We start from the raw sequence: 26,475 nt of genomic DNA, 5'->3' as shown, positions 1-26,475 counted from the left end.
TGTAGGAGGAAGACATAGCCTTCTAAAGTTTTGCCTGAATAAGTTCACATAGCTACTTGTGAACCCAGGACTGAAACCTGAATCTTCTGATTTCAAATTTCATATTCTCTTTACTGATGTATTGAAACTATGTATACAATTTTTATACCAGTCTCAAATTTAGAAAAAAGAGAATAAGACAATAAAAATCCATAGATACATTCCCTTGTGTTCTTTTCAAATGGTGATTTACATTTTAGAGAGGAAATAGATAGTAAACAAACATGTTGAGAAGGACATTTAGGCTTACTATTATTATTAGATTCACCAGTATCTTTCCTTTAAAGCCAACAACACTCTAAGTTGCTAACTGAATAAAGTTCTGAAATACAATGTCACATGTACCAGCCTACTAAAAAAATAAACTAGGCTGTGATAATTATATGGATATTTAAGCCAAGTAAAAAATACACTTCAAGTTCTGATATTTTTAAAGCGTAGATTAGGGGGAGGGGTTGGATATTCCACATGGTATAGTATTAGAAACCTGACTCCATAGGCTTCTAATTTTTTATAAACACACATGCACACACTGCGATAAAAAACCTTCTTCCCCGGTTTTTTCCATCTGTTAGACAAATATTTATTTAGTTGTGTACACAGTCATAACTATTTTCATTTGACCATGCCATTCAGAAAAGTTACCACCACAACCCTGCTGGTGTCATTGAAAGTGTGTTTTGTTAAATCTTGACCACTACTGGACATCTCAAGTTGCTATTACACCTGATCCAGCTGACAAAAATTTAGTGATGGTTGAATGGACCTAGAGATTATCATACTAAGTAAAGTAAGCCAGACAGAGAAAGACAAATATCATATGATATTGCTTATATGTAGAATATAAAAAATAAATGATACAAACTTACAAACTTACATACAAAGCTTACATACAAACTTACATACAAACTTACATACAAAACAGAAATAGACCCACAGACATAGAAAACAAACATGGTTACCAAAGGAGAAAGGTGGGGGGGGACAAATTAGGAGTTTGGGATTAACATATACACATTGCTATATATAAAATAGAAAACCTACAAGGACCTACTGTATAGCACAGGGAATTATACTCAATATTTTATAATAACCTGTAAGGCAAAAGAATCTGAAAAAAAATAGATATATATGTATGTATGACTGAATCACTTTGCTGTTTTCCAGAAACTAACATTGTAAATCAACTATACTTCAATTAAAAAAAGAAATTTAGTGATGGTTGATGCTTTATTGAGTGATAATCATAATCAGCTTTTAAAATAAAGGTGTGCTTATCAAGTGCATTTTCTCCTGTACACATTCTGTTCTATTTCTTTCCTAATCAGCAGGCAGAGTAGTGAGTTAGGATAAGCTCTGGTGTCTTTGTCCTCTAATAAGTTTCTTCCTCTTTCTGTTACCTGTGTTTAGAGATGTGGCTGCCTTGACTTCTGACTCTAGTCTTGTTCCCTCTACTCTGTCATTAGGCTTAATGATCAGAAATTCCTAATAGTTGTGTTCAAGAGGACAGCTGCTCTATAAGCAGCAGCAATACATGAAGGCAGAATGAAGGTAACAGCTGTACTGTACACAAGTCAGAAAAGGAAAAGAGAAGTAGTAAACTTGGAGATGGGTAAAAGAAGGAGTTAGGATTTTTCAGAGACTGCACAGAGGCAATATTCTTTTGGGTTAGAAATCTCTTCTTGTGTTGACTCCACCCTTTGTCCTTGTTGTGTTCATTCTGAATGCACAGATCAAAAACAGACAAAGCTGAAACACAAAAGCACATAGATATTGAGAAATACCAAAATCATTTGATCTTATTTCTTCCAATTATACCAATACAGCTACAGCCTCAATGTCTACTTGAATAACTCTTCACTGTGGTGACTTATCTGCCACCATACTCTACTGTGCTAATGCTGTATGATACAGAAGAGAGCTGACTAAAATTTGAGGATGCTCTCCTAGTTGGATCATCCCCTTGATATTAACAGACTTTACTTCTCTTGTATGCTATATCTTGGCCCTCTTTTTCATTAGAGTCAATCAGCTCTATCACTCTAGAAAATTAGATATAATAGGAGAAATATTCATTTATTGGCAGTTGGAGTTAGAATTTATTCACTCCTAGAGGTTAATAAGAACGTATGAAAACTACATGACTAATGTATACTATAGAAAATTCTGAGCCCATAACATTCAGACTGGTGAACATTTCTCCCTACCTTACTATATATAATTTAGTTTGAAGAGTGATTTTGTTGATATAATTTTGGCCTCTTGGGAGTCATTTTTAAAATAAGGGGATAAAAATCCATGTCTCCGTTAAAATAGAAATTGCTTTTCAGCATGATTTTTCCCCTTCCAGAATTGATTTTTTTTAAATGTTTCTATCATCAAATCTGGTATCAATTTGCCAACCTACTCACATGCCTGCCAATATATTTCTGTGCTTTCTTTTAATTCTAATGCTCGTCTAGTTGTCATGAGATAGGGCCCACTTATAGTGACAGATTGTGTTCTGTCTGTATGGTGTAGAAAATGCAAAGACTATCATTTTAATATTTCCCACTTGATCTATTTTAAACTTTCTCAATAGAAATTCTCAAACAAGGACAAAAGGAGCACAGCATAGGCAATGCTCTTAATTAAAATATATATTTTAGGGAAATAAACACATTCTGGAGTTGTCTTTTTTCACTGCAATGGTAAAGAGGTGCTCTCAATACGTTGACTAGCCTTAAATATTTTCATTACTTTTTCAATAATTCACTAATTTACCAAGATAGATATAATTAATATTTTCACATCTTCACTTGTCTTGCTGAGGATTTTGCATTGCTCAGTAATAAGTGGTAAAACATCTAACTAAAATCTACTGTTTTCTTGACAGTAAATTCTAATGGAGGGAATATAAAAAGATCTATCGTGGTTCTATAAAATAAAGAATGGTAATTTTTAATATTATATTCTTAAATATGGGTAAAGTTTTGAGGGTTTTTTGTCCATGATATTATTTCTGTTGGAAAGTTAAAATTTTTAACCTGTTATTTAAGAATTATCATTCATGATAGAGAGAGATGTAAATACCAATTGTTTAAAGATATTAAAATCCAAGGACACTTTCTTGAAAGAGATTATTCAAGGCATTATCCTCAGGCTATGCCTTCACAGACAAATAGAATTCTATCACTGAGCCACTGATGGCTGAATCTGATCAACACATAAGGACAATAAGAATATCTTAGGCTAAAAATAACTACCCAAAGTGGAAAGAAAAAAACACACTTTGATTTCCTTAGATAATAGATTTGTGACCATGTCTGGATACCTTCCTCAAAAGTCAATTTTGGAAACTCACGTTATATTAAAATGACAGGAAAAAAACTATACCCTTTTTGGTCTGAGAATAAGTCATTGAATAACAAAATACAGAGCCTTTGTTTTGTTTCAAGGCAAATTATGCTCAGAGACTGAGATTATCTTTGCCAATATTTTATTTAACACAGGTCTACTGTGGGAATTATAATTTCACAAGCCAATAACATACAAGATAATGTCCTTTAATAAGCCAATAAAGAAATAACATACTCCAAACCAATGATTGATTAATTACACTATTGTTCCAGGCAAAGGGCATGATGAAAGGAATAAAGTCCAAATTTAGTTGTGGTGTACCTTTCTGTTGCAGGAAGGGGGACCCCTTCCAGGGCCTAGAGTGGGCTTTTGTCTAACACTCGCAAATGAATTGTCCAAGGAGACACATGTACTGACAAAGCAAAAGGCTGTATTGGAAATGGGCACCCAGGCAGAGAGCAACAGGGTAAAGGAACCCAGAAGAACTGCTCTGCTACATGGCCTGTGGTCTCAGGTTTTATGGTAATGGGATTAGTTTCCGGGTTATCTCTGGACAATCATCTTGCATGGCCCATATTTGATCTAACTAAGTGTCTTCCCTGGTGGCATTCACCTCTCTCAGCCAAGATGGATTCCAGCATGAGGGTTTCTGGGAGGTGGACAGGACATGTCGTCTCCTCCCTCCTTCTTTTAGCCCCTCCCAAATTCTTCCAGGTTAGTTTTACAAGACATACTATGGGTTGGCATGTCCTCCTTCATTTGGCCCCTCCCAAATATTCCTGGTTAGTTTTTGGTGGCAGCACCACATTCTTCATTGAGACCTCCTGTTGCAAGACAACTCAGGCAAGAGGTTATCATCATGCCTGGTCAAGGTTTCAGTCAATGACTCCCTAACATTTTTATGAGCTGGTTCTCGAGAGAGAGAGCTTAGTCAACTGAGAGCTAATGTCCAGCTGCCAGCGCAAAGATGAAAGTCTCTTGTTGTAGAGCACATGGCTAGGAAATGAAGGCATTGAGGCTGGCAAGCATGATAATCTCCTTCCCTGGGGCTGCTTCATGGTTTTCACCACTGCTGAGCAGAGATCCACCTTCCTAGGCAGGAGCCAATACCCCAAAGTCTTCAGAGAGCTATTTAGATCAGCAAAGAGTCATCTTGCCCAGACCAAACACTCTCAGATGGTCCTCACACACTCTGGGTATTTATACTCTAATGTCCCCTTGCCATAGCTGCTTCTTCATATGTTCTTATTGATAAGACCCTGGTGGTGCCCCTCAGCAGTTGAGCTACTACTGAGTGCTTGTCAGCAACCGCAGATGTTGATGATGACATCCTGACACAACAACTTCAATACTTTTATTGAAACAACTTTACTTATAAAAACAACTGTATTCTTAGATCAAAACAATTTTTGTCATGAACAAATAGATCTGAAATCATATCAAACCACTAAACAACAGCATTCATCCTCTTACTACATTTGTATCTCTCTTTGTATATACCCTTATTTCAAATTCACCTCTATCTCCTCCCCAATTTTCTCTGATGCTCAGAGAAACTTTTGCATAACTGTAGCAATGACATGGAACTGAGGTAAATTTTGAGGAGAAAGGACTTGGGAGCATCATTAACTAGAAATGTTAGACATGTGATCCTTTTATCATGTGATGTATTCATCCTCTACAAAGGAGAATGAATCCAAGCGACAAATGGCCTAAATGCTTCTGGAGTTTTCAAAATCAATTTACCCCATTTCCTGAGGTTGAATGGGGGAAAAAAGAAGTCTTAAATAAAAATGAACAAAATAATTTTACCAGGTTGGCTGCAAAAATTATTTAGTTGAACAGAATTGAATTAGGTGCTCCTAAGACCCACAAAAATTAATATTTAGAGAGAGTATCCAAAGCTGTATAGATATTTATGTTTACTCCTAATTCATGAATCTCCAACTAAACTAGTTTTTTTTTTTTAAGAAATGTGTTCATGCTTGAGATAAAGACTCATCCATTTAAAAATGGATGGAAAATAAATAAGGGAATATCTAATTGGAAATATGTCTTTTCTTGGCCAATGCCTATGTGAGCTAAGGATTTAATGACTTTTTGATGACCATTGAAGATTTTTATATGGCTCTACATATTGCTGTATGAGATTTACAATGTTATATCCCTTTCCTGAAACCACTGAAGAATGCAACAGATGAAAATAGTTTCATTAGAAAAACAAAATTGTGTATTATTGCACTTGGAATTTTGGCATGTTTTTTAAAAAATATATTTGCAATAACAAATTGGAGCTGATTTTTGTTTTGTTTTGTTTTCCTTTGCTTCCTTTGCCTCCACTTTATCCTAAATCAGCAGAAATCCGAGGGAAAAAAGGCAGGAAAGGTAAGATTGTAAATTTCAAAGAAAATTGATTTCAAAATACGTTGTTATTTTTTTCTTGCATTTCTGAAGCCACAGTAGCTACTAAGTGGAGTTAAAACTGTAAGTATTTAAGATGACATATGTTGTAGTTCTGCTTCAAAAGAGCTTCAAGCTGAGCTGTCTCTACATTTTGTATCACTTACACAGTCCTGGAAGCAATTTTCAAGTCTTATTTTATTTTATTTTTCATCAACACTTTCTTTTCCCACTGTGCCAAAACAACATACTGCTGACAGCATCACTTCGTGAATATTCTGGTAATACAGTTATTTTATGATAAATTTTAGCAATAAAAGGGACCATTTTGGTGTCAATTTACAATTTAACAGTGACAGAAAAAGTTAGTGAATATGAAGCATGATGATGTCTGATAAGGTCACAGAGAAAAATAGCATAAACTAAACATGGTTAATCAGTAAATTGATGTTCTCTGAGAAACTGGGCTTTAGAATGTCATCTTTCAATGCAAAAATTTTTTTCTAATTGAAATATAGTTGATGTACAATATTATGTTACTTTCAGGTGTATTACATAGTGATTTGACATTTGCATACATTATGAAATGATTACCACCATGATAAGTCTAGTAACCATCTGTAACCATATAAAGTTATCACAATATTATCGACCGTATCCTTTATGCTGTATATTACATCAGCATGACTTATTTATTTTAAAACTGGAGGTTTCTACCTCTTAATCCCCTTCACCTTTTTCAACCACTTTCCTCCCCTCTGCCAACTGCCTTTTTGTTCTCTGAAGTCTGTTTTTGATTTTTAGATTACACATGAGATCATACAGTTGTTGTCTTTCTCTGTCTGATTTATTTAACTTAGCAAAATATCCTCTTGATTCATCCATGTTGTCACAAATGGCATGACCTTTTTTTAATGGCTGAGTAATATTCCATTATTATTTCATAATATTTGATGGACTCTTATTTGGCTTCCATATCTTGGCTATTGTAAATAATGCTGCAATGAGCATTGGGATGTATATATCTTTATGAAATAGTGTTTTAGTGTTTTTGTGCTGGATCATATGGCAGTTCTATTTTTAATTTTGTGAGGAAACTCCATACTGTTTTCCACAGTGGCTGTACCAATTACATTCCCACCAACAGTGCACAAGGGTTCCCTTTTCTGTACATCCTCACCAACACTCATTATTTGTTGTCTCTTACTGATAGCCATTCTGACAGGTGTGATGTGGTATCTCATTGTGGTTTTGATTTGAAGTTCCCTGATGATTAGTGATGTTGAACATCTTTTCATGTGTCTTTTGACCATCTGTATGTCTTCTATGAAAAAATGTCTATTCTGTTCCTCTGTCCATTTTTTAATCAGGTTGTTTGTTTTCTTGACAGCTGTATGAGTTCTTTTGGATATTAACCCCTTATCAGTTATATCATTTGCAAATATATTCTCCCATTCTGTAGGTTGCCTTTTTTATTTTGTTGATGGTTTCCTTTGTTATGCAAAAACTTTTGAGTTTGATGTAGTCCCATTTGTTTATTTTTGCTTTTGTTTCCCTTGCCTGAGGAAATAGACCCCCCAAAATATTGCTAAGACCTATGTCAAAGACCATGCTGCCAATGTTTTCTTCTAGGACTTTTATTGTTTCAGGTCTTACATTTAAGCCTTTAATCCATTTTGAGTTTATTTTTGTATATGGTGTGAAAAAGTATCCCAGTTTGATTCTTTTACATGTAGCTGTCCAGTTTTCCCAACACCATTTATTGAAGATAATTTTTCACATTGTATATTTTGGCCTCCTTCAATGTGAAAGTTTTAAGTTCTGCTCACATATATATGAACAGTCTAGCTGTCTAGAAAAATTCGGTTTTCTACCATTAAAAAAATAAACTATGTCACACATATTGTTAAATTTTAATTACCTCATTGGTTAAACTGCACCACCACTAAAAATAAACAGTTATTTAGCTGTTCACTGACATTTGTTTTCTAGAATTTATGCCTTGGTTTCTTCACCATGTTTTGAGGTTTGGAACCAAAATGTTGTCATAACTATATGCTAGGTTAAATATGAGTGTTTTTCTAGTTTGAGAGACCAAATTTTGTCTTTGAAAAAGAACTTGCCAAAGGGTGGTCTAGACTATGCCAGAAGTACTCTGTTAGCCCTGGATGGCTTTATCAAGTGTGAGAATTACCTGAAAACGGAGCCTGACTAGAATGTCAAAATGAATTTTCATTAGTGTTTGAGAGATAAACTAAAATAACAGCATTAGAGAATTTTCACTCAGTATACCTTTCTGAGAATTTTCAAATGCCCGTCTGAACCATCTTATCACTGTGACCTTGGAGTGATGACTTTTTGAGAATTAACTCCTCCGAGAAGGCAAAAGTTTATAGAAGATTTCTCCAATTAAAAGGAGGGAAGCAAGGGGAATGAAATGTCACTAGCTATGTAAAGTGAAAGAGAGAGGGAGAGAGAGAGAGAAGCTCTACAGATTTTAGGTGTTCTAACATTCTCAACCATTCTGGTAAATTTAGGAAAGGACCTGTTGCTCAGTTATTTAAATGTTGGAATTTTAAAGAACATAAATATTGGCAGATTTTATCTAGTATAGTTATTCTATAAATAGAAAAGTGTTTTTGTTTTAAAAAATTAAGACTGTACACAGCACTCTGGGATGAACTCAGAAAACACCTGGGTCATGAAACTTTAACATAAACCACTTCAATTGTGAATATTAAAACAGTAATATAATCGCAATATAAGGAGCAATGGAAAGTGTGGTTTTTAGTGATGGATACTTTTTTTTTTTTGTCAAATAAAACCAAATCTGGACTTAGAGATTTTATTCAGAATAGAGAAAAGGCTCTGACCTCAGAAATCTGCAAGGTCTTAAAATCTAACAGAAAAAAGGTGCTTCTTTTTTTAAGGTAAAAAGGGGTAAGCAGAGATAAGCAGAATCTTTTAAGAAGAAACCGGACAGGCCAGATAAGTGGCCAGTGGGGTCCACCAGGAAAAGTGTCTTGCTGTGGTCAGCTGATTCCCAAGAGACCCTGATAAAGGGGATGCATTCCACATTTTTAGTGCTTGCTCATTACTTGGTGGCAAGCAGAGCTCAGGAGCCTGTAGGAAGGAGAGATTCCTGACTAAAGTTTGGTCAAGACAAAGTGTTGTAAGAAAAGGAGGGAGCCAAAGAATGATCATATCCCAGGTTTCAGGCAAGGCCCTGGGATGGGTTCCCAAGCAAAGGTCTTTGGCTTCATGCAGGAAAGAATTCAAGAGCAAGTCAAAGTAGAGTGAAGGACGATTTATTCAGGGAGATACACACTCCATAGATAGAATTTGGGCCATCTCAGAAGGCAAGAGGGCCCTGGGGTATGGGTTGTTAGTTATTATGGGCTGGGTAATTTCATAGGCTAACAAGTGGGAGGATTATTCCAACTATTTGGGGGAAGGGGCAGAGATTTCCAGGAGTTGGGGCACCACCAACTTTTGGTCTTTTATTGTCAGCCTCTGAACTGTCATGCCTGTGGGTGTGTCATTTAGATGTTAATGTATTACAATGAGTGTATAATGAGTCTCAAGGTCTACTGGAAGTTGAATCTTCCACCGTCTTGGACCTAGTAGGTTCTAACCAGTTTTTGTAGTATCCTGTTTTTCTCAACGGCTGTGTCATTCTTTTATTTCTTGTGCCCTGCCCACTTCTCTCCGGTCTCAAAAGCAGAGTATAAGAAAGGGACAGCTGTGAGCACTTGGTCATTTTTTCCCAATACTGTTCTATACCAAAGTAAACACAGTAAAATTAACTTACTAATATTGTGCTTACTCTGTTCCAAGCACTGTGTGTGTGTGTATACATATAAGTGCATATGTGTATACTTCTATATCTATATCTACATCTATATCTATATGTCTATACCTACTACATATTTAGTCCTATAAACTCATAGTTTAATCCTATGAACTCTTTTACAGATGAGGAAACCATGGTGCAGAGAGCTTAAGTGCTTGCCTAAGATTATAGAGCTCACCAGTAGAAAAGCCATGAGTTGAACCCAGGCAATCTATCCAGAATAATGAAAAAAAAAATAAAAGAGAAAAACTTGAATCATAAAACAAATACTTCTTTTATATCAAAATAATAGTTTTATTGTATTTTAGTAATTACCCTGAATATATTTAATGTTTTAAGATGCTTCTGGAAGAATAATATTTTTTAAAAAATTTACTTCTGTCAACTCTGATGATGCTACAGACCTATTATGAAGCCCTTTTCACTAGTCTATATGCATTCTATACCTAGTCTGATATAATATGGTTAACATATACCATGGATATTAGGTCTGTCCTCTGACACCCTTTATTTTTGGTTCATTGCGTTTATGTATTTGAAGGGTATTTTGAATATTAAATTCAAGAAGCTATAAACCTTAAATATATTAAGTGTCAGAATATTCATTAACTTTGGATTTACTGCAAATATCTCCATAAAAAGTCGAATTAATCTCTTGAACCTCACCTATTTAGGTATTTTTAATATAAATTATAAAATATTACTTTTACGTTCAGTTTAATTCAGAGTAAGTGAAAAATATAAGCTTCCTGCATTTGTAAAAAAATAGGGCCACATATTAACTTAGCTAAGAATGAAGTATCTAAATGAATGCTTTATTGTCCTAAAGTCTCAAACATCAAAGGACCTAGAGTCTCAAACTTCAAAGGACCTATAATTTCTCAAAGACTTCCTCAGCTATTTGCATTTAAATGACTTCAGAGACCTCACCAAACAAGACTAGTTTTAGATTCCAAATCAGAGTTTTAAGGTACAGAGATAGATAGACATGTTTTTCTACCTCTCTTTTAAAAGATTACATTTCACAGGGAAGCTAGTGGCATTCAAAGAGCAGAATAAAAGCAAATGTCATACTCCATACTTCATTCATTCTTTAGTATGGAATGGCTAAGAGTTAATTAAGGGGAAAATACATTTCAACACATAGCCACCTGTGACTTAATAGATTGGTGATAGCAATGTTTGTTTTCAACTAAAAGAGAGAAGTACAATTTTTGAACCTGGTTAATATAAAACAAACATTTCTTGCTTAAACACAAACTGATTCCCTAGGTTAGTACTAACCTAAAAATTTCCACGTAGATTTTTTTTTAAATCCGTCCCCTTTGGCTAAGCCTGAGTTTAAATTGCCCTCAGGGTTTGCACAAATGGCCATGCTTGTTAAAGAGTATGTTCACCAAAGTGCTAAACTGAAGTTGGCAGAAACAGAGCTGACTGAGATTCTCAAAAGAGTATATTTCTTATTTCTTTATATTTGCCTGAGGTGAATTTACAAAGTGTTTTCTTTCAGACTAGGCTAGTTGGTAGCAGAAAGAATAGCTATAGGAAAAAAGCAAATAAAAGTCATTGCCTGTTATTGGCCTCTCTTCTTCCAGACTCCTGTCATTTGTGTAACCATTTGCTCCAAGGCTACATGAAGAAGAGGGAGGCAATGAGAATGTTCAAAGGAACATATATTAAAGTAACATTTTACTGGTGTCTCCAAGCTACTTCTTCTTCCCTTATCCTATTCAACAATCCAGAAACTTTGGGAAGTTTCTTCATCATAAATTGTCCTAACTGTATAATTTAGAAGTTTGAATATGGCACAGCATGTTGAGATATTTTTTAAAGGTTTTCTCTAAATGAAACTAATTCTAAGGTTACGTTTCTGAAGAGATGTATCCACAAGCCTTGGCTTTAATGAAGGATTATTTTCATACATACTTTTTGCAACATGATAATCTAACAAATGCATGAAGCTAAATCTATAGCAATTGTGAATGCTATTTCTTCTATACTAACCAGTTTTCCTTATCAGGCATTCAGTTGAATGTTAGTAATGCTATGAGAAAGTTAAATCACATAAGAGTTCTAATTTAGCATTACCAACTACAAGCAAACCTATTTACCTTTTTCCTACATATGTTCCATAGATGTGATCTTCCAGGGACATTGTACTGCAGGTATACTGAGTCCTTTGGTAGTGTCTTAACAACTTCTTATTTTGCTTTGGAATAGATTATTTAACTCAATGGGTAGTGACTGAAAATTTAGTTAGTGGCAAAAAAAGTGACAGATTTTAAAGGACATCTTTGGTTTGATCTTTGGATTCTCCTTCTATGCTTATTCAAGACTTCTGCTTGCACTATTCAATGTTAAAACTGTTAATGTAGCTATCACCACAAATCAATATCTGTTTTGTCTTACATGTTTGTTTTTGTTGATCTGTTTTGGATTTTGTTGATTTTTGTTGCTCGGTTTGTTGATTCTATTGCCCTTATATGTACATATGTGCATTCCCTGGATGTTATTTTCACGTGATTACAAGGACTCCATGATTTTGAACATTGTCCTCTCTTTTTATGACCATAACTTTATTATCCGCCTTGTGTTATCCTCTTGTGAACTTGAACTTTCCCTTCATTAGGTCCTCTAATTGCTCATCCCACCTTATGAAATTCCTTCCTGGTTACATTCCTCTCCCCATCTCATCATTACTATCCTTGACTTTTCATTCTTGGCTTCTCACTCTGTTTATGGTGCCAATTTCCAACTGTAGTCCCCTCACAGATTGTATTCTCCACAGGTCACTGAACACTCTTTGGCAAAAAAAAAAAAAAAAAAAGAAATTACAAAATTGTACTCAAAATCTAGCTTACTACACATTCATAGTATTAAACTTCTGCTGTGGCTCTAGGTATTGTTCAGAAGTCTTTTTATGCTCCTTTCCATTAACTTTCTATCCTGGGCCTTGAATGACTATCCCAAACCTTTTCAACCATCTTCAAATTCCTTTTACAATTTCCAACCCTGAATTACCAGCAGATAACTTTAGGTCCTACTCTCCTAAGATAGAGACCACCTTTGTAACCCCAATATATTTCTGAGTTCCTTTCTAGTATCTCATTTGTTCCCTTTCAGTTATTGAAATATCTAGCTTTTTAGTCTCTTTATACATGCCACTTCCATTTTTCCTTTAAATATACATAAATGTCATTTGTCAAGGAAAATAAATATGAAATAACCACCCCCCAAGTAGAATATATCCTCTTCAGCCATTGCTGTAATTCACTACTAAATTGAGAGAATCATCTCTCTATTAACTGCATTTTCTCACTACATATTCCCTGCTATAATTTGTTATTTTTACTTCCAATTAAAATATAATCCTTTCATCATTTGTCCAAGATTTTCTGCTCACTGGCTCCAGAATTTCTGTTACATTTGACATTTTAAACACTGCTCTTCTCCCAGTATTTCTGGAAACCTTTTTCTATAAAGCCTTCTGTGATCTGTCCATCCATTGCTACCCATAAATATAATGTTCACAACTGGATTGTGAGTTCATGTTAATCAAGTACATATTTCTTCTGTATTCTTTCGATTCCTAGTGTAGGAGAGGAAAACTTTTCCCTTTCTCTCTTCTAGGTTCTTTGGCTGGTCTAATAATTAAATTGACATAAGATAGATTAACAGGAGAAAAACAAATTTAAGTTTGTACATATGGGAGCTCATAAAAATATGATGCTCAAAGAAGTAACCAAAGCCGGCAGCTTTTATATCTTTTAGATAAAGAAACAATAAATTTGTAAAGAATTGACAAGACAAAGGGATTTGGGCTTAGGGTAGTAAAATTAGTAAAGAAGTAACAAAGTTTTTGTATACAACTTTCTTGGCCCTGAATTCCCTTTCTCTGGTGATGAGGATCTCTATCTTTCTCCTTGCACAGGGAAGATACCTTTCACATTGGAGATTTATTTCCTGTTTTTAGGGGGACAAAGGAGGGTCAGAGTGTTCTTCTTGCACTTGCTATTTCTTAAGTTACTTTAATTCCAAATAATCAATACACTGAAGTAGTGTATCTTGGGGTGACCTGCCCTGAACCTCATCACTAGGACCTATCATATTTCACTTTTTATAGACATTTAGTGTATTTGTCTTGTTTTAAATTTCCATTTTTTTTTCTTTTGCGGTACGTGGGCCCCTAACTGCCATGGCCTCTCCCGCCGCGGAGCACAGGCTCCGGACGCGCAGGCCCAGCGGCCATGGCTCACAGGCCCAGCCGCTCCGCGGCATGTGGGATCCTCCCAGACCGGGGCACGAACCCCTGTCCCCTGGATCGGCAGGCAGACTCTCAACCACTGCGCCACCAGGGAAGCCCTAAATTTCCATATTTTGATAAGAGCTTAACAGAACTGACTTAATCCAAAGGAAACTGATTTCAAATTTTCCAGAATAAAATGTGAAGTATTCTACTAATGTAATAGCAAATGCTCGATTATACAGGGATTTAAAAATCTTCTTTTTAGGGTCCTCTGACTTCACGTAAAACAGAAAGAAATATGTGGCACAAATGGTAAACTACTCCTTAGCCTAATTCAGGCAGTTGTAATCCTGTTCTTTAGTGTGCATAGAAGTATCCTGGGAAAATCAATGCTGAGAGGTGTCTTCTTTGTAAAACTCTGATGCTCTGAATATTTTTTATATATATATTTTTTTTTCTGTAAGGTCCCAGGTGACTGAACTGTCCAATTTGGACTCTTTATTTCTATAAAAATGTTATTTTTCTTTGCTTCTATACCAAAAAAGTAGAGGGGGTGTGGCTATATGATCACATTGCGTCCTTTTCTCATCCCTTACTGAAAGACTCTAAACCTCCCTTGAAAATGTTCTAAGCCTTCCTACCTACCATTGTCTCACCTTGCAGCATCAAAATTCACCCATTATATCTCTGAGAAGCAGGTGTTTTCACTCTGTGTGTGGCATAGTATTGAGGATGGTCTGAAATAAAATCATATATATTCATTTCAGCTCTATGCCCTTTTCTGAATGTATGGGAAACAATAGACAGTGATATATTAAGTAAAATAAGTCAAGGTTTTAAAAGGTTTCAAAATATATTTTATTCAAAGCAGTAGAAAAGAAGAAAGTAATTTCAAGGTTTATTTGAATAGCACTCTTATGTGTATTAAATACACTATTCTCAGGTCATTAGCTTTACAATAGTGTTAGATGTAGTTACAGATTCAGCCTTTCGCATATATACTCTTTCCATTTTCACAGATTGGGCAGTTTTCCATTCATTTTTTCTAGCAACTGTTGAAAGTCCTTGCTTCTGTTCATTCAATGCCATCTGAGTCAGTACATAATTTAGAAGCCTTGTCTTCTACTGTCTATGACTAACTCAACAACTGATACATTGAAATCGATACTCCAAACTATAGAGCTCAGATTAGGATTTATACTTCTGATCTCAACAAAACAATTGAAACAATTATAATTCTATTCTAAACTTAGATTTTCATATCAGAAACAGTGACATAGCTGTCCTCACTGCTGAATTCATGACACCTTTGAAATGTAAAATTCCCCTATTTTAGGATAAAAAGATTAAATTTTCTTTCACTTTCTTTTTGTTTAACAGCTTTATTGGAGATATAATTCACGCAATTAAAGTTTAGTTTTGTGGGGTTTTTTTTTTACTTTACTTTCCTATTTATTTATTCTTTTAATCAAAGTATACAATATTGTGTTTGTTTCAGGTGTATCACCTTCTTAATTCATATCTTTTGATTTCTGAAAGTAACTCGGAGAGGAAACTTTCTTAGGCAATTTATTGGATAATGTTTGCTAATAACGTTTGCCAATATCATTGCTATAGAGATAACGTTGACCACTCTCTTTTGGACTACTAGACAAATCATGTTTATTTCATTAAATCATATGTTTTTCTCCGTGGCTGAGCTGAGGTTTAGTTATTCTATGATCTATTGCTTTCTTGCCACCAGCAGGGGACAGATTCTTTTGCAGTTTCTACTGAATATATGTCATCTTCACATGTGTTATACCATGTTCTTTTGCAATGATGCCAGTTTTTCATAGTTTTCTAATATTCATAATTTTGTAAGCTTTATAGTAGTAAGATATGTAGACTTTTCATTGAGTCTTTCAATCATCAAAAGCTCCTTTATTATCTTTTCTTAAATATTTATTGTATGTGTTATGTCCCTTAGGCAGTATGGTTTGAGGACTAGAACAAGCACACACTAATGATAAATGGTATAAGTAGATTAGACCTATGGAGGTGAACGAAGTTTGGCAATGCATGAGAGTACTGATTCAAATATTTTGTCTGTTTCTATGACAAAATATCTGGATTTAAGAGTGCAGTATAAGTCCTCGGTAATAGTGACTTAGAGCCATCTCTTTTCTACCAAGAAACATTTATATTGGAAGGTTAAGAAGTTTTCTTCTGAGCATACATTTCTTCAGTAGAGTTAGCAACGGTTGCTGAATCAGATATTGAGACATTTATAAATAAGAATTGAGATTTCAAAGTCTCATATCTTGTGATGATTACGTTAGAAACATTATCTTTGGCATACTTCCTCGTATTCCTTTACTTCTCACATATTTGCCCCTCATGCATTTAATTTTTAAAGTAGGCAAGTATCCTACTTAACTCCGAGGGGACTCACAGGGAAGCCTCTAAGAATTAATCATCATTTGTTATTTTACCAAAAAATTATGAATATGTTAGTCAATTTCCTAGCCCATTTATTGAGGATCCCTGTGAAACTAGTCTTCTTCATTTAGTTGAATTATTTCTTAATTGCTTAAAAGAAGTTTATAGGATTAACTTTTATGCTTTAGAGACACTAAAGCATAAATTTTACAGTCTAATGTTGAGATATAAAGAATTAATAATTCAAGATGTCTTATAAGTTCCTTTAGTCTATGCCTAACACACTACTTGAAACCTAGTAAATATTTAATAAAAATTTGTCCTTTGTTTAACAAACATATATGGAATGCCTTCTATGTATCAAACTCTGTACTTGGTAATGAAAATATCTAAAGGAATGAGATAGTTTCTTTGACTTCAAAGACCCCCTTGTATAGTAAGGAAAATAAATATGTAAACCAAAAATTTAACCTTATATAACAAGCTTAGTTTACTATAATAACCTATTTAGAATATTTTTCTTGAATAAAAATAAAGTCCACTCACTTGTACTTAGGTTTTCTGTCAGGCTTACTCATTTAGAGGTAAGAGCTTCCATAAATTCACTAACCTTTCTTTAAAATATAATGGCTTCTTGTTTATGTTTTTGAGCACCTATATTTTGGTCTCTTTTAGCTTATATCAGACACATATGCCAGTGTATTTTTATTCTGTTTAAATTTCATACCCCTTCCCATTATATTTGCCTCCTCTTGGCCTACAGTATTTATCAGATACCCTTTAACAGCTTGTATTATTATTTATGAATGAGAGCTAATGTTATCCAAATATACTTTAAACATTGATTTAAGAGTTGGGTTTTCTCTTGAAGTGCATAATACTTCGAACAGTGTAACTCTTTACTAACATGACAGATTATCCTCCTTATTTTCTTGAAAGCAAGATGTGTAGTGGAGCAAATCTCAAATACTGACCTTCAGTCTTTTCCATAGTAAGCAATTGTGAATGCAGTGCTGTAAATCTCTAGCATTAAAGAACTGTCTCTGAGATCTGTTTCATATTCTGTAATAAAGGTGATTGCTGGGAATTGTTTGCTGTGTAACTCCGGAACAGGTTGTGTATCATTTTTATTGATGAGAAGATACCATCTCTGTAATGCCTATGTAAAGTTGTCTGGGTGTTAAATTGATTTAAAACATTATGCTTTGAATTAGCCATAAAAATTGCAGTGAGTATTGCAAAACAGGAAATCCCATTACAAGACTGAGCAAAGAAGCCACCTGCAGCAGGAAAAAAAAAAAAAACACACTTCATGGCAGAAACCAATGCATTTAAACTTAGTAAACAAAAGTTGCTAGTGGGTAAGCTTTTTGGCTTTTGTTGGGCTTTGTGAAACAAGTAGATAGCAAATGCTCAATTAGTCCATTTGCTTCTCCCAATGTCCTTATGATCATCAGTCAGCTAATGTGGCTCACTGCACAGTGATTCTTGAGTAGGGAGGGAGTTTTTCTGGTACTTCTCAACTCTGGCTGCGTGTTAGAATCACCTAGGGACTTTTGAAAACTGGCAATGTCCATTTTGCATTCCAAGCAATTACATCAACATCTCTGGGGTGGGACCCAGGCATTGGTAGTTTTTTAAGCTCCCTACATGTTTCAAATACAGAGCCAACTTTGAGAACTACTTTATTCAATTCTTACTGCCTTTAATTTAGATTTAGCAAATTTTATTTGTTTCTGTGGCAAATCCTTTATATAAAATCCTAAGTTTCGTTGAGGAAAAAAATTGGATTGATCGGTCTTTTCATGAATGTTATTAAAATAGTGCCCTAATTTTATTGATGTAAAATATAGTTTGCATGCCAATATAGGACCAGTACCCACAGAAAAGGCAAGCAATGACCAGTAACATATTTGCCAATGAGGTTAATCAACCCTACTCTATATATGCATGTGTGATTGTAACGATATAAAACCTTCCAAAAAGGCAGCTCGTGCTTTCAATAGGTTTATTCAATCCCTGGTTAATAGAACCCAGTTAGAGTGTTTTCCCAATCTTACAATTTAGTAATGTTTAAAAGATGCTATGATGATTATAGCATACTAGATTTCAAGTCTACGTATTGAGTAAGGATAGTAATGTACCCATTTATTTATGTTGATCCAAATAACAACCACAATATGTATAATTTCCCATATTTTGTTGTTATTGAATGAAGTATTGAAATAGTATTGCTTCTTGACACTCTCCCAAGCCAAGGTAACAGTATATTAAATATACTCATTTGAAATCTATAAACATGTAATAACTGAATAGACTTTCCATTCTTTCTGTGATTATATTGCAGCGCTGCTGGATGAACAAAAGCTTTGTCAAACAGGAAAGATTGCAGGAAAATGATCAGGGTAGTTGGTATCCCACTAAAGTGGAGCTCAAATGAATTCTGAGGGTAAATTAAAGACAATGGTAACAAATAAAGTACATAAGAACTGGATGGCAAGAGAACACAGGGCACACATGAAATAAAGTTCTGTAAACTGATGATATATGTGAGTACTCTTTGACCTATTTACAAAATGTGCAAAAAAACAAGTTTATATTGCTCTTACTAAAGAGTGTGAATTGTGAAGCCTTGATCTTTCACTCTGCACTCATTATTCAAGTGGCTGTTATCAAGAAATCTGTTTAAATGTGAATGGCACCCACAAATCCTTGATGTATTCTTGGCAGTGTATTAGAGGATTAGAGAATTTTCTTAGATATAGAACCTTGTAAAATAAGTGTCATTATCTGCCTAGCATATACTATTCAATGTATAAAACTTGTTTATGTGACACATAACAATATTTCTGAGAGATGTATTCACTGTGCATTGAGTTGTTACAACACTCTATTATTAATACTTTTTCTAGCAGAGAGTATTACTGCTATTTCAGGATCTCTGTTGGTATTTTAATATAAAACATCAGAAATTCAGCCTCACTGGGACACTTTATACCAAGCACTAACCATATTTAAGTTAATATTTAGTGAAAGTCTTCCTCATCAGCACTATCAAGAGAAAGCAAACAATGTAATTTTCTTTTATATTCTATGTGCTTTTGGTTAAGTTTATTTTATCATATGCTTTCACTATAGATAAGAATATTCTCAATAGATGGAATCTATGGTGTCATAGGCATAACATCCTATCACTGCTTTCTAATTCCATGCTGCTACCATCACTATTTGGAATTACCTCGCCTTGTTTTGTTTAAAATACATGACAACTTTTGTTAAGAAAATATATGCTCTTACACTAAGCATTCATTGAAATTTGAGGAGTTGTGGCTTAAGACATTAGAAGTTTGGAAAGAAAGAATATTATTCATATCTGAATATTATTCAACTCCAACTTTAACTCTCTCCTTTGGAGGTGTGTAACTTGACAAGGACTATGCAACTTTTCAAGTGGGGGGGTCTTAACTATATTGAGAAAGTGCTCAAGAATAGATTCAGCATTTTCTCACATCAAAAACACAATTCAGACATTGGCTGTTGAAAAACTGTCACAACTTAGTTCATTGAACACCTTTTAGGACACAAGTTAACCCATATTTCCTCAAGTCAAGAGGAAGGAAACTCATGTGTATTAGTTGGGAATTATTAACCCATTGGGAATGCTCCATCCTAAGGTATTATAGATCTGTCTTAAGTCATGTTTTACTCTATTAAAGCAAGTGTGGTTCTCTTCCTAAGAAGTCTTTTTTCCTAAGTAGAAAAAATGAGCTTATGATAATACACAAAATTTCTGGTTAGAATTCAATGTATTGGATTTCTACCTAGCTTTTTACATTAGGATATATTTTTTTATATATAAGTTATTTCATGTCAAACAAAGTGGCAATAAAAGACATTGAGGGCTTCCCTGGTGGCGCAGTGGTTGAGAGTCTGCCTGCCGATGCAGGGGACGCAGATTCGTGCCCCGGTTCGGGAGGATCCCACATGCCGCGGAGTGGCTGGGCCCGTGAGCCATGGCCACTGGGCCTGCGCGTCCGGAGCCTGTGCTCCTCAGCGGGAGAGGCCACAACAGTGAGAGGCCCACGTACCGCAAAAAAAAAAAAAAAAAAAAAAAAAAAAAAAAAAAAAAGACATTGAAATGATTTATAGTAATTGAACAGAAATAAAATAATTTCTAAAAGCATACCGAATTCCCAAATTTAGATGACTTACCATGGTCAACTGTGACTTTAGATACTATAGCTATAGATGTATATATACATACTGGTTTTGAGACTAATAATAGCCTAGATTTTCACATTTGTCTGTTAGAAAGTATCTAAACTAAAAGCAGACATGATTTGAATGTAATTGTGACATTTTGAAATGACAATTTAATAGTGACTGAAAAAGATAAGTTTGTAATTATTGAAAGTAATATCCATTTACATATTACAGTGAAAACATTTTCAATGCAAGTTTAAATACACAATTCATCTCAGTCTTTGGTCTATGGCCATATCTATACTCATAGGTAGTTTTACCATTTTTATTATTGGAGTGGCATATATTGTGAATATCCTGGGTTGGAAATCAGAAAATCCAACATCTGTTAATTACATGACTTCCTATTTAATCATATCTTAAACTGAATTAGTTGAAGGAATTTTTCAGTTATTCAGTAACTTTAATTTTCTCTTTTTGCTTCTGATAATTCTCCTCATTAGACTAACTTTTTTTTTTTTTTTTTTTTTTTTTGCGTTATGCGGGCCTCTCACTGTTGTGGCCTCTCCCGCTGCGGAGCACAGGCTCCGGACGCGCAGGCTCAGCGGCCATGGCTCATGGGCCCAGCCGCTCCGCGGCATGTGGGATCTTCCTGGACCGGGGCACGAACCCGTGTCCCCTGCATCGGCAAGCGGACTCTCAACCACTGCGCCACCAGGGAAGCCCTAGACTAACTTTTCATAATGGCACTTTATCTTTTCATTCTTTTTCCTTAAGTCTTATGCTTATATCATATCAAAATAGTTTTTCTAGAAAGTGGAAAAATTGTCTAGTAATTGTGATGTTAATTTTGGAAATATGTCGATAACCAAGCTATATGGAAAAAATTTGTTCATTAGTTGATCAGGTCACTTTTTACCCACACATTTCATATCATGTAAATACAAGTCATTTTTACTTATTCCTTCTTAATTAGAAGTCTCTTGAGTTAATCTAAGAAAATTTTGCTCCAAATTAAGTGATTACAAATATGCAGTGATATAGAACTAAATAAAGACTAGGTAGAAAATGGGAAAACAAATGGGTTACTTTGAACAAACAATCCTTTGAGATATAAATCTATTTAGTCTAATAGATATTTAAAAATTCTGACATTATAGTGAAAAGTAGCTCTTCATTTATTGGGTCTAGTATCAAATGTGGAAAAAACTTGAGATCTCATCTAATATTACTGCTAAAAATAAATCTATGAGATAGGAAGAATAAAAATTGTTTTCAGCAAATGAACCAAGGAGCTGACAAAAATATATGTTAAAGTTCAGAATGAGTTCCCTCTGTAGTATTGTAGGCATGAGCATCTGTTTTTTAACAAACTGAATTTTAAGTATCAATGGTGGTGACGGATGAGGGCCATTTGTGTCCTGAGCTCATTCGACTAAACTGACTAGAAGATGATGCACCAGCAAAGCTTGCTTCTCAATGTCTTACTGGATTTTTCTATTGGCCATACCACTGCTTATCTCCATAACAACGGAACCTCCTTTCCATTTCTGAATCAAGGATTGTTTACATACGGTCAAGTATCTGTATTTCAATCTACCCAACTTTAATTTGTGCGTGTTTCCATATACACATTGTGGAAAAATAATTGGTGGTTAAAAAACAAAAGCAGGGCTTCCCTGGTGGCGCAGTGGTTGAGAGTCCGCCTGCCGGTTCGTGCCCCGATCCGGGAGGATCCCACATGCCGCGGAGTGGCTGGGCCCGTGAGCCGTGACCGCTGAGCCTGCGCGTCCGGAGCCTGTGCTCCGCAGCAGGAGAGGCCACAACAGTGAGAGGCCCGCGTACCGCAAAAAAAATAAAAATAAACAAAAATAAAAAAATAATAATAAAAGCAAACTTAAGCAGTGACAGTAAAAGTTGCAAAGCTGGATCTGGCAAGATGATTAAAAAAGGTAAATAGTCAATTTGAAACAAAATATATATAAATATGATTGAGTGATATACAATTTATAGGGAAAATTAACATCAATTAATCTTAAATGTCTGAAATTATGAGGCATAGAATTATAATCTCTGTTCATTGGGTTTTCTGACTCCATTGTCACATGGCTTTTCCTTCAAACAGCAAGAGTCCAAATTAAGAACATGTGAATTATGGATATTGACCTATCCCATATTTTTAACTCATCTGGACCCTGTATCATGGCCTTATATTCTTCTTAGACTAAACTGGTAGCTGGTAAGAACGAGCCTGCTAAATGATATGTCTAAAATACATATTATCATGTATGCTAAGGGGACTCAAATTCATTCATTTATTTAACAAACATTTATGGAAGTCCCACTGTATGGCAGGAACTGAACTAGTTGTTAGGTTTTGACATTTACATTCAGATATATAGACATTAGTCAAGCTATTTAAAATTTTTGGACCTGAATTTCTCTGAGAAGAAAGAAGAAGAAAGGGAAGAGTTAGAGGAGGACAACGAGAAGAAGAGGGAACAGCAGGGGAGGGAAGAGAAAAAGGAAAACAAAGAGAAGAAGGAGGGTAAAGGGAAATGGGAGAATACCAGCAGTTCTACAATCATGTTTATGGAGTTGTCATTCCATTCCATGGGAGCTTTCCAGCAAATGATTGCCTGAAAAATATCTAATGGATTATTAAATTTAAATTGTATTTTAGCTCTTGAAGTTGAAATTTGATAGTGCTCATATTCAAAAATGAATAAAAATTATAAAACTCAGAGGCTGTTAAGCTTCACATATTTAATGTCCTACAAAAATAATATCCCAGTTCAATTTTTGGAAAAGGTATAGAATTTTAATGTCATGGAATTTAGTAATAATAAGGACTGAAAGAGGACATGGCTCAGTAGTACAGCTGACCTTTGAACACACAATTCTCATTGCAGATGAGTTGAAAATATGGTATAGTTATCAGGTCAATATCCATAATTCACTTGTTCTTAATTGAACTTAACTGAACTGTGTGGGCCCAATTACATGGAGATTTTTTTCAATACACACATACTACAGTACTACATGATCTGTGGTTGGTTGAATCCGAGGATTCGGAACCTCGGATACAGAGGCCTGAGTGTAAAATTATACATGGATTTTTATATTAGTTCCACTATTTATAATGGGAAGGCATGGGTAGACTGTTAAGAGATTTTTCATTATTGGAAAATTATGAGTACTATTTTCTGTAATGCTGAAATTGTTAATCTATTGTGCAACATTGAAAAAGACACATAAAATCAATCAGTCTCTTGATATTAGGAAAAGAAGACCAAAATTTATAAAAATATTTATCTATCTATAGGTCTACCATTGCCCAAATTTGTGGAGCACATACCATATGCCAGGATGTGTGTGAAGCTGGGATTTGAAGACTCAGTATGACAGTAGAGCCAGATCCCTTGAGCTAAAAATTAAACTAAATAAGACAATCTATATCCCCAGCTCACTACATGATAATTCCAATTGGGATTAATTGTTTTAGCAACACTTATGGCAATTCTTACCTCCATATAAAAGCAGGTATTTAAAACTGAATAGATTAACCAAGTTATGCTGCATTCAGGGGTATGGGAGACAATTATTAATTTTCTTGCCCCTGTTCTCCCTAATGACAAGAAAAACTATGTAAACAAGGATTTCTTTACAATTTCTATTGAAATTGTCTACCTTTATTATTGTTACTTTCATCCCCTAACCATGAGTGGACAGTGCTGCAGCATGATTAAAGCAGAATGCACTGAACTTCAGATTCATACCTTTTCCCAGTCAGAATTGAAGATTTTCTTTTAGTCCAGTTTTCATGTCATGGCCAACATTGATGAGGCAGTGATTTAATATGATTTTATTTCATTTTATTTTTGCTGTTTACAACTATGTTTAGGTTTCTGATGCCTGATTTTCTTCCCACATGATTCCATTCTTAGTTCCACAAATCACCTTTTCTAATACAAAGATGTTGGCCCTTTTCATGGTCTGATGAACAGTTTTGCACATATGCCCATATAAAATGCTATATCATCATGTAATATAACCTGTGGTTCTAAGCATATTTATTTCATTAATTAACCTCTCATTAGTTTTACAGCTTCATATAAATTATTTTATTTGAGGTATATATTTTGGACTCTTTAGATTAAATTTTTCCTTTTACATGAAGTGGAGTATGGAATGATGGAAGATATATTTCTTTTATTTTAGTGTATTTTCTTTTTTAAAAATAAATATTATACAGTGTTCATCAACTGATTTAAAATTTCTCATTTTAGGCAAGTTACCTTTTTTATTAGTTGACTAAATTACCCTTGTTTCTTTTAGTGGATTCAAATTTTCAGACTCTCTCTCCAAGCACAGACTGACTGAAATTACCATTTTAAACTGATTCTTGTAGTTAACTTTTTCCTAATAAAATTCAAATTAAGACATGTGAATTCTATTTAGAGTTCTATTGATAGTCAACTTAGTGAATTATTAGTAACATAAATCAATCTATTTATGTAAATTTAGTGACCAATATAAAATTTTCTTGTTATCTTTTACTATACTTGGGAGAAAGTTAGATTAGTACTAATCATTATAATGGCTCATATTTATTCCTGTTGGCTCTAAGGTTGTGCTTCTTTTTTTAAATTTATTTATTTATTTTTAATTTTTGGTTGCATTGGGTCTTTGTTGCTCTGCGCAGGCTTTCTCTAGCTGTGGCAAGCGGGGGCTCCTCTTCATTGCAGTGCGTGGGTTTCTCATTGCGGTGGCTTCTCTTGTTGTGGAGCGTGGGCTCTAGGTGCACGGGCTTCAGTAGTTGTGGCATATGGGCTCAGTAGTTGTGGCACACGGGCTTAGTTGCTCCGCGGCATGTGGGATCTTCCCGGACCAGGGCTCGAACCCGTGTCCCCTGCACTGGCAGGTGGGTTCTTAACCACTGTGCCACCAGGGAAACCCCAAGGTTGTGCTTCTTGATTGTATTTTTAGAAAGAAAAAAATGTCAAAGCTGCATGTATGGAATAGAATATGTGTAAGACTGAATCAAACTATTACACATTGTAAATTACTATGTGCTTTTAAAGCAATTATAATTTAACACAAAAAGAAAAAAGTTATGCTGATATCTGCTGTAAAGTGTACTCTCTTACACCTCCCCAGAATAAAAAACATTGAACAACAGTATTTTCATCCACCATGAATGTCCATGATTTAGGATAATTCTAAGAATGGGAGAAAGTGATATTACTTAGCCTTTTCTTGATAGGTACACTTAATAACTGCCAGCAAACACAGGATAAGAACAATTTTTGCTGAGAAGTAGGGCCACTTTTTTCGGAAGCTCTGAAGGAAGCTAAAATTGTTTGTGCATAAGAATATTTCTGCTGCCTAAAAAATAGTTTATTTTTATGTTTAAGCAGGATCTATTCTAATGCAATGTAGAGATTTTATTTGGGGGATAATCTGGTGTCAACTCTCAATGGCTTTTTGCATAAATTTGTGTAAAAACAAGCTGGAACTCTGGGGTTTAGTGTACAAAATACTGTCTTTTCACATCTGAGACTGCATTTCAAATTTAATCTGAAGGACTTGATGAGATATGCCAAACTGCCTGAAAACAATTTGGGTAGCTAGTGAACTGTGGTATGTGAAGGCCCATAGACACTGAAGGCACTTTTCTTTGCTTTTTTGCTTTTCTGCTTTCTCACTCCAAATAACTGCATATTGCATACAAGCAACCTATACTGATATTGCAAGGAAGACACAAGCACAGATATTTTTACTATGATGAAAGATGACATTTATTCAGTGCCTAGTTGTTTTATTATTATTATTATTAGGATATCAGTATGTAACGAGATGCAGATATGCTAGTAAGGTCTATGGTACTGGTCCCACGTTATTATAGAGTATGGATTTTCTGATAGCAGCATATTTTAAGAAAAGCAGTAAGTTAATCTATGTATGTAATAAT

At 34.7% G+C, this 26,475-nt stretch overlaps 1 protein-coding gene across 5 annotated transcripts in view; it reads left to right on the top strand.

The window, feature by feature from the left end:
* The window catches only part of PCDH11X (protocadherin 11 X-linked), a 708,447-nt gene that overhangs the window by 358,275 nt on the left and 323,697 nt on the right, over window positions 1-26,475 (top strand). For 2 of the 5 annotated variants that reach the window (XM_073798962.1, XM_019932225.3), the window contains exon 4: window positions 5,734-5,763. The exons of the other annotated variants lie outside the window; for them this stretch is intronic. In XM_073798962.1, coding sequence (XP_073655063.1) covers window positions 5,734-5,763 — 30 coding nt within the window. The remainder of the gene's footprint in view (window positions 1-5,733; window positions 5,764-26,475) is intronic. 5 annotated transcript variants of the gene reach the window in all.

This window comes from Tursiops truncatus, chromosome X (genome assembly GCF_011762595.2).
Source record: "Tursiops truncatus isolate mTurTru1 chromosome X, mTurTru1.mat.Y, whole genome shotgun sequence".
NCBI lineage: Eukaryota > Metazoa > Chordata > Mammalia > Artiodactyla > Delphinidae > Tursiops > Tursiops truncatus.
This window is presented reverse-complemented; position numbering and strand designations above follow the sequence as displayed.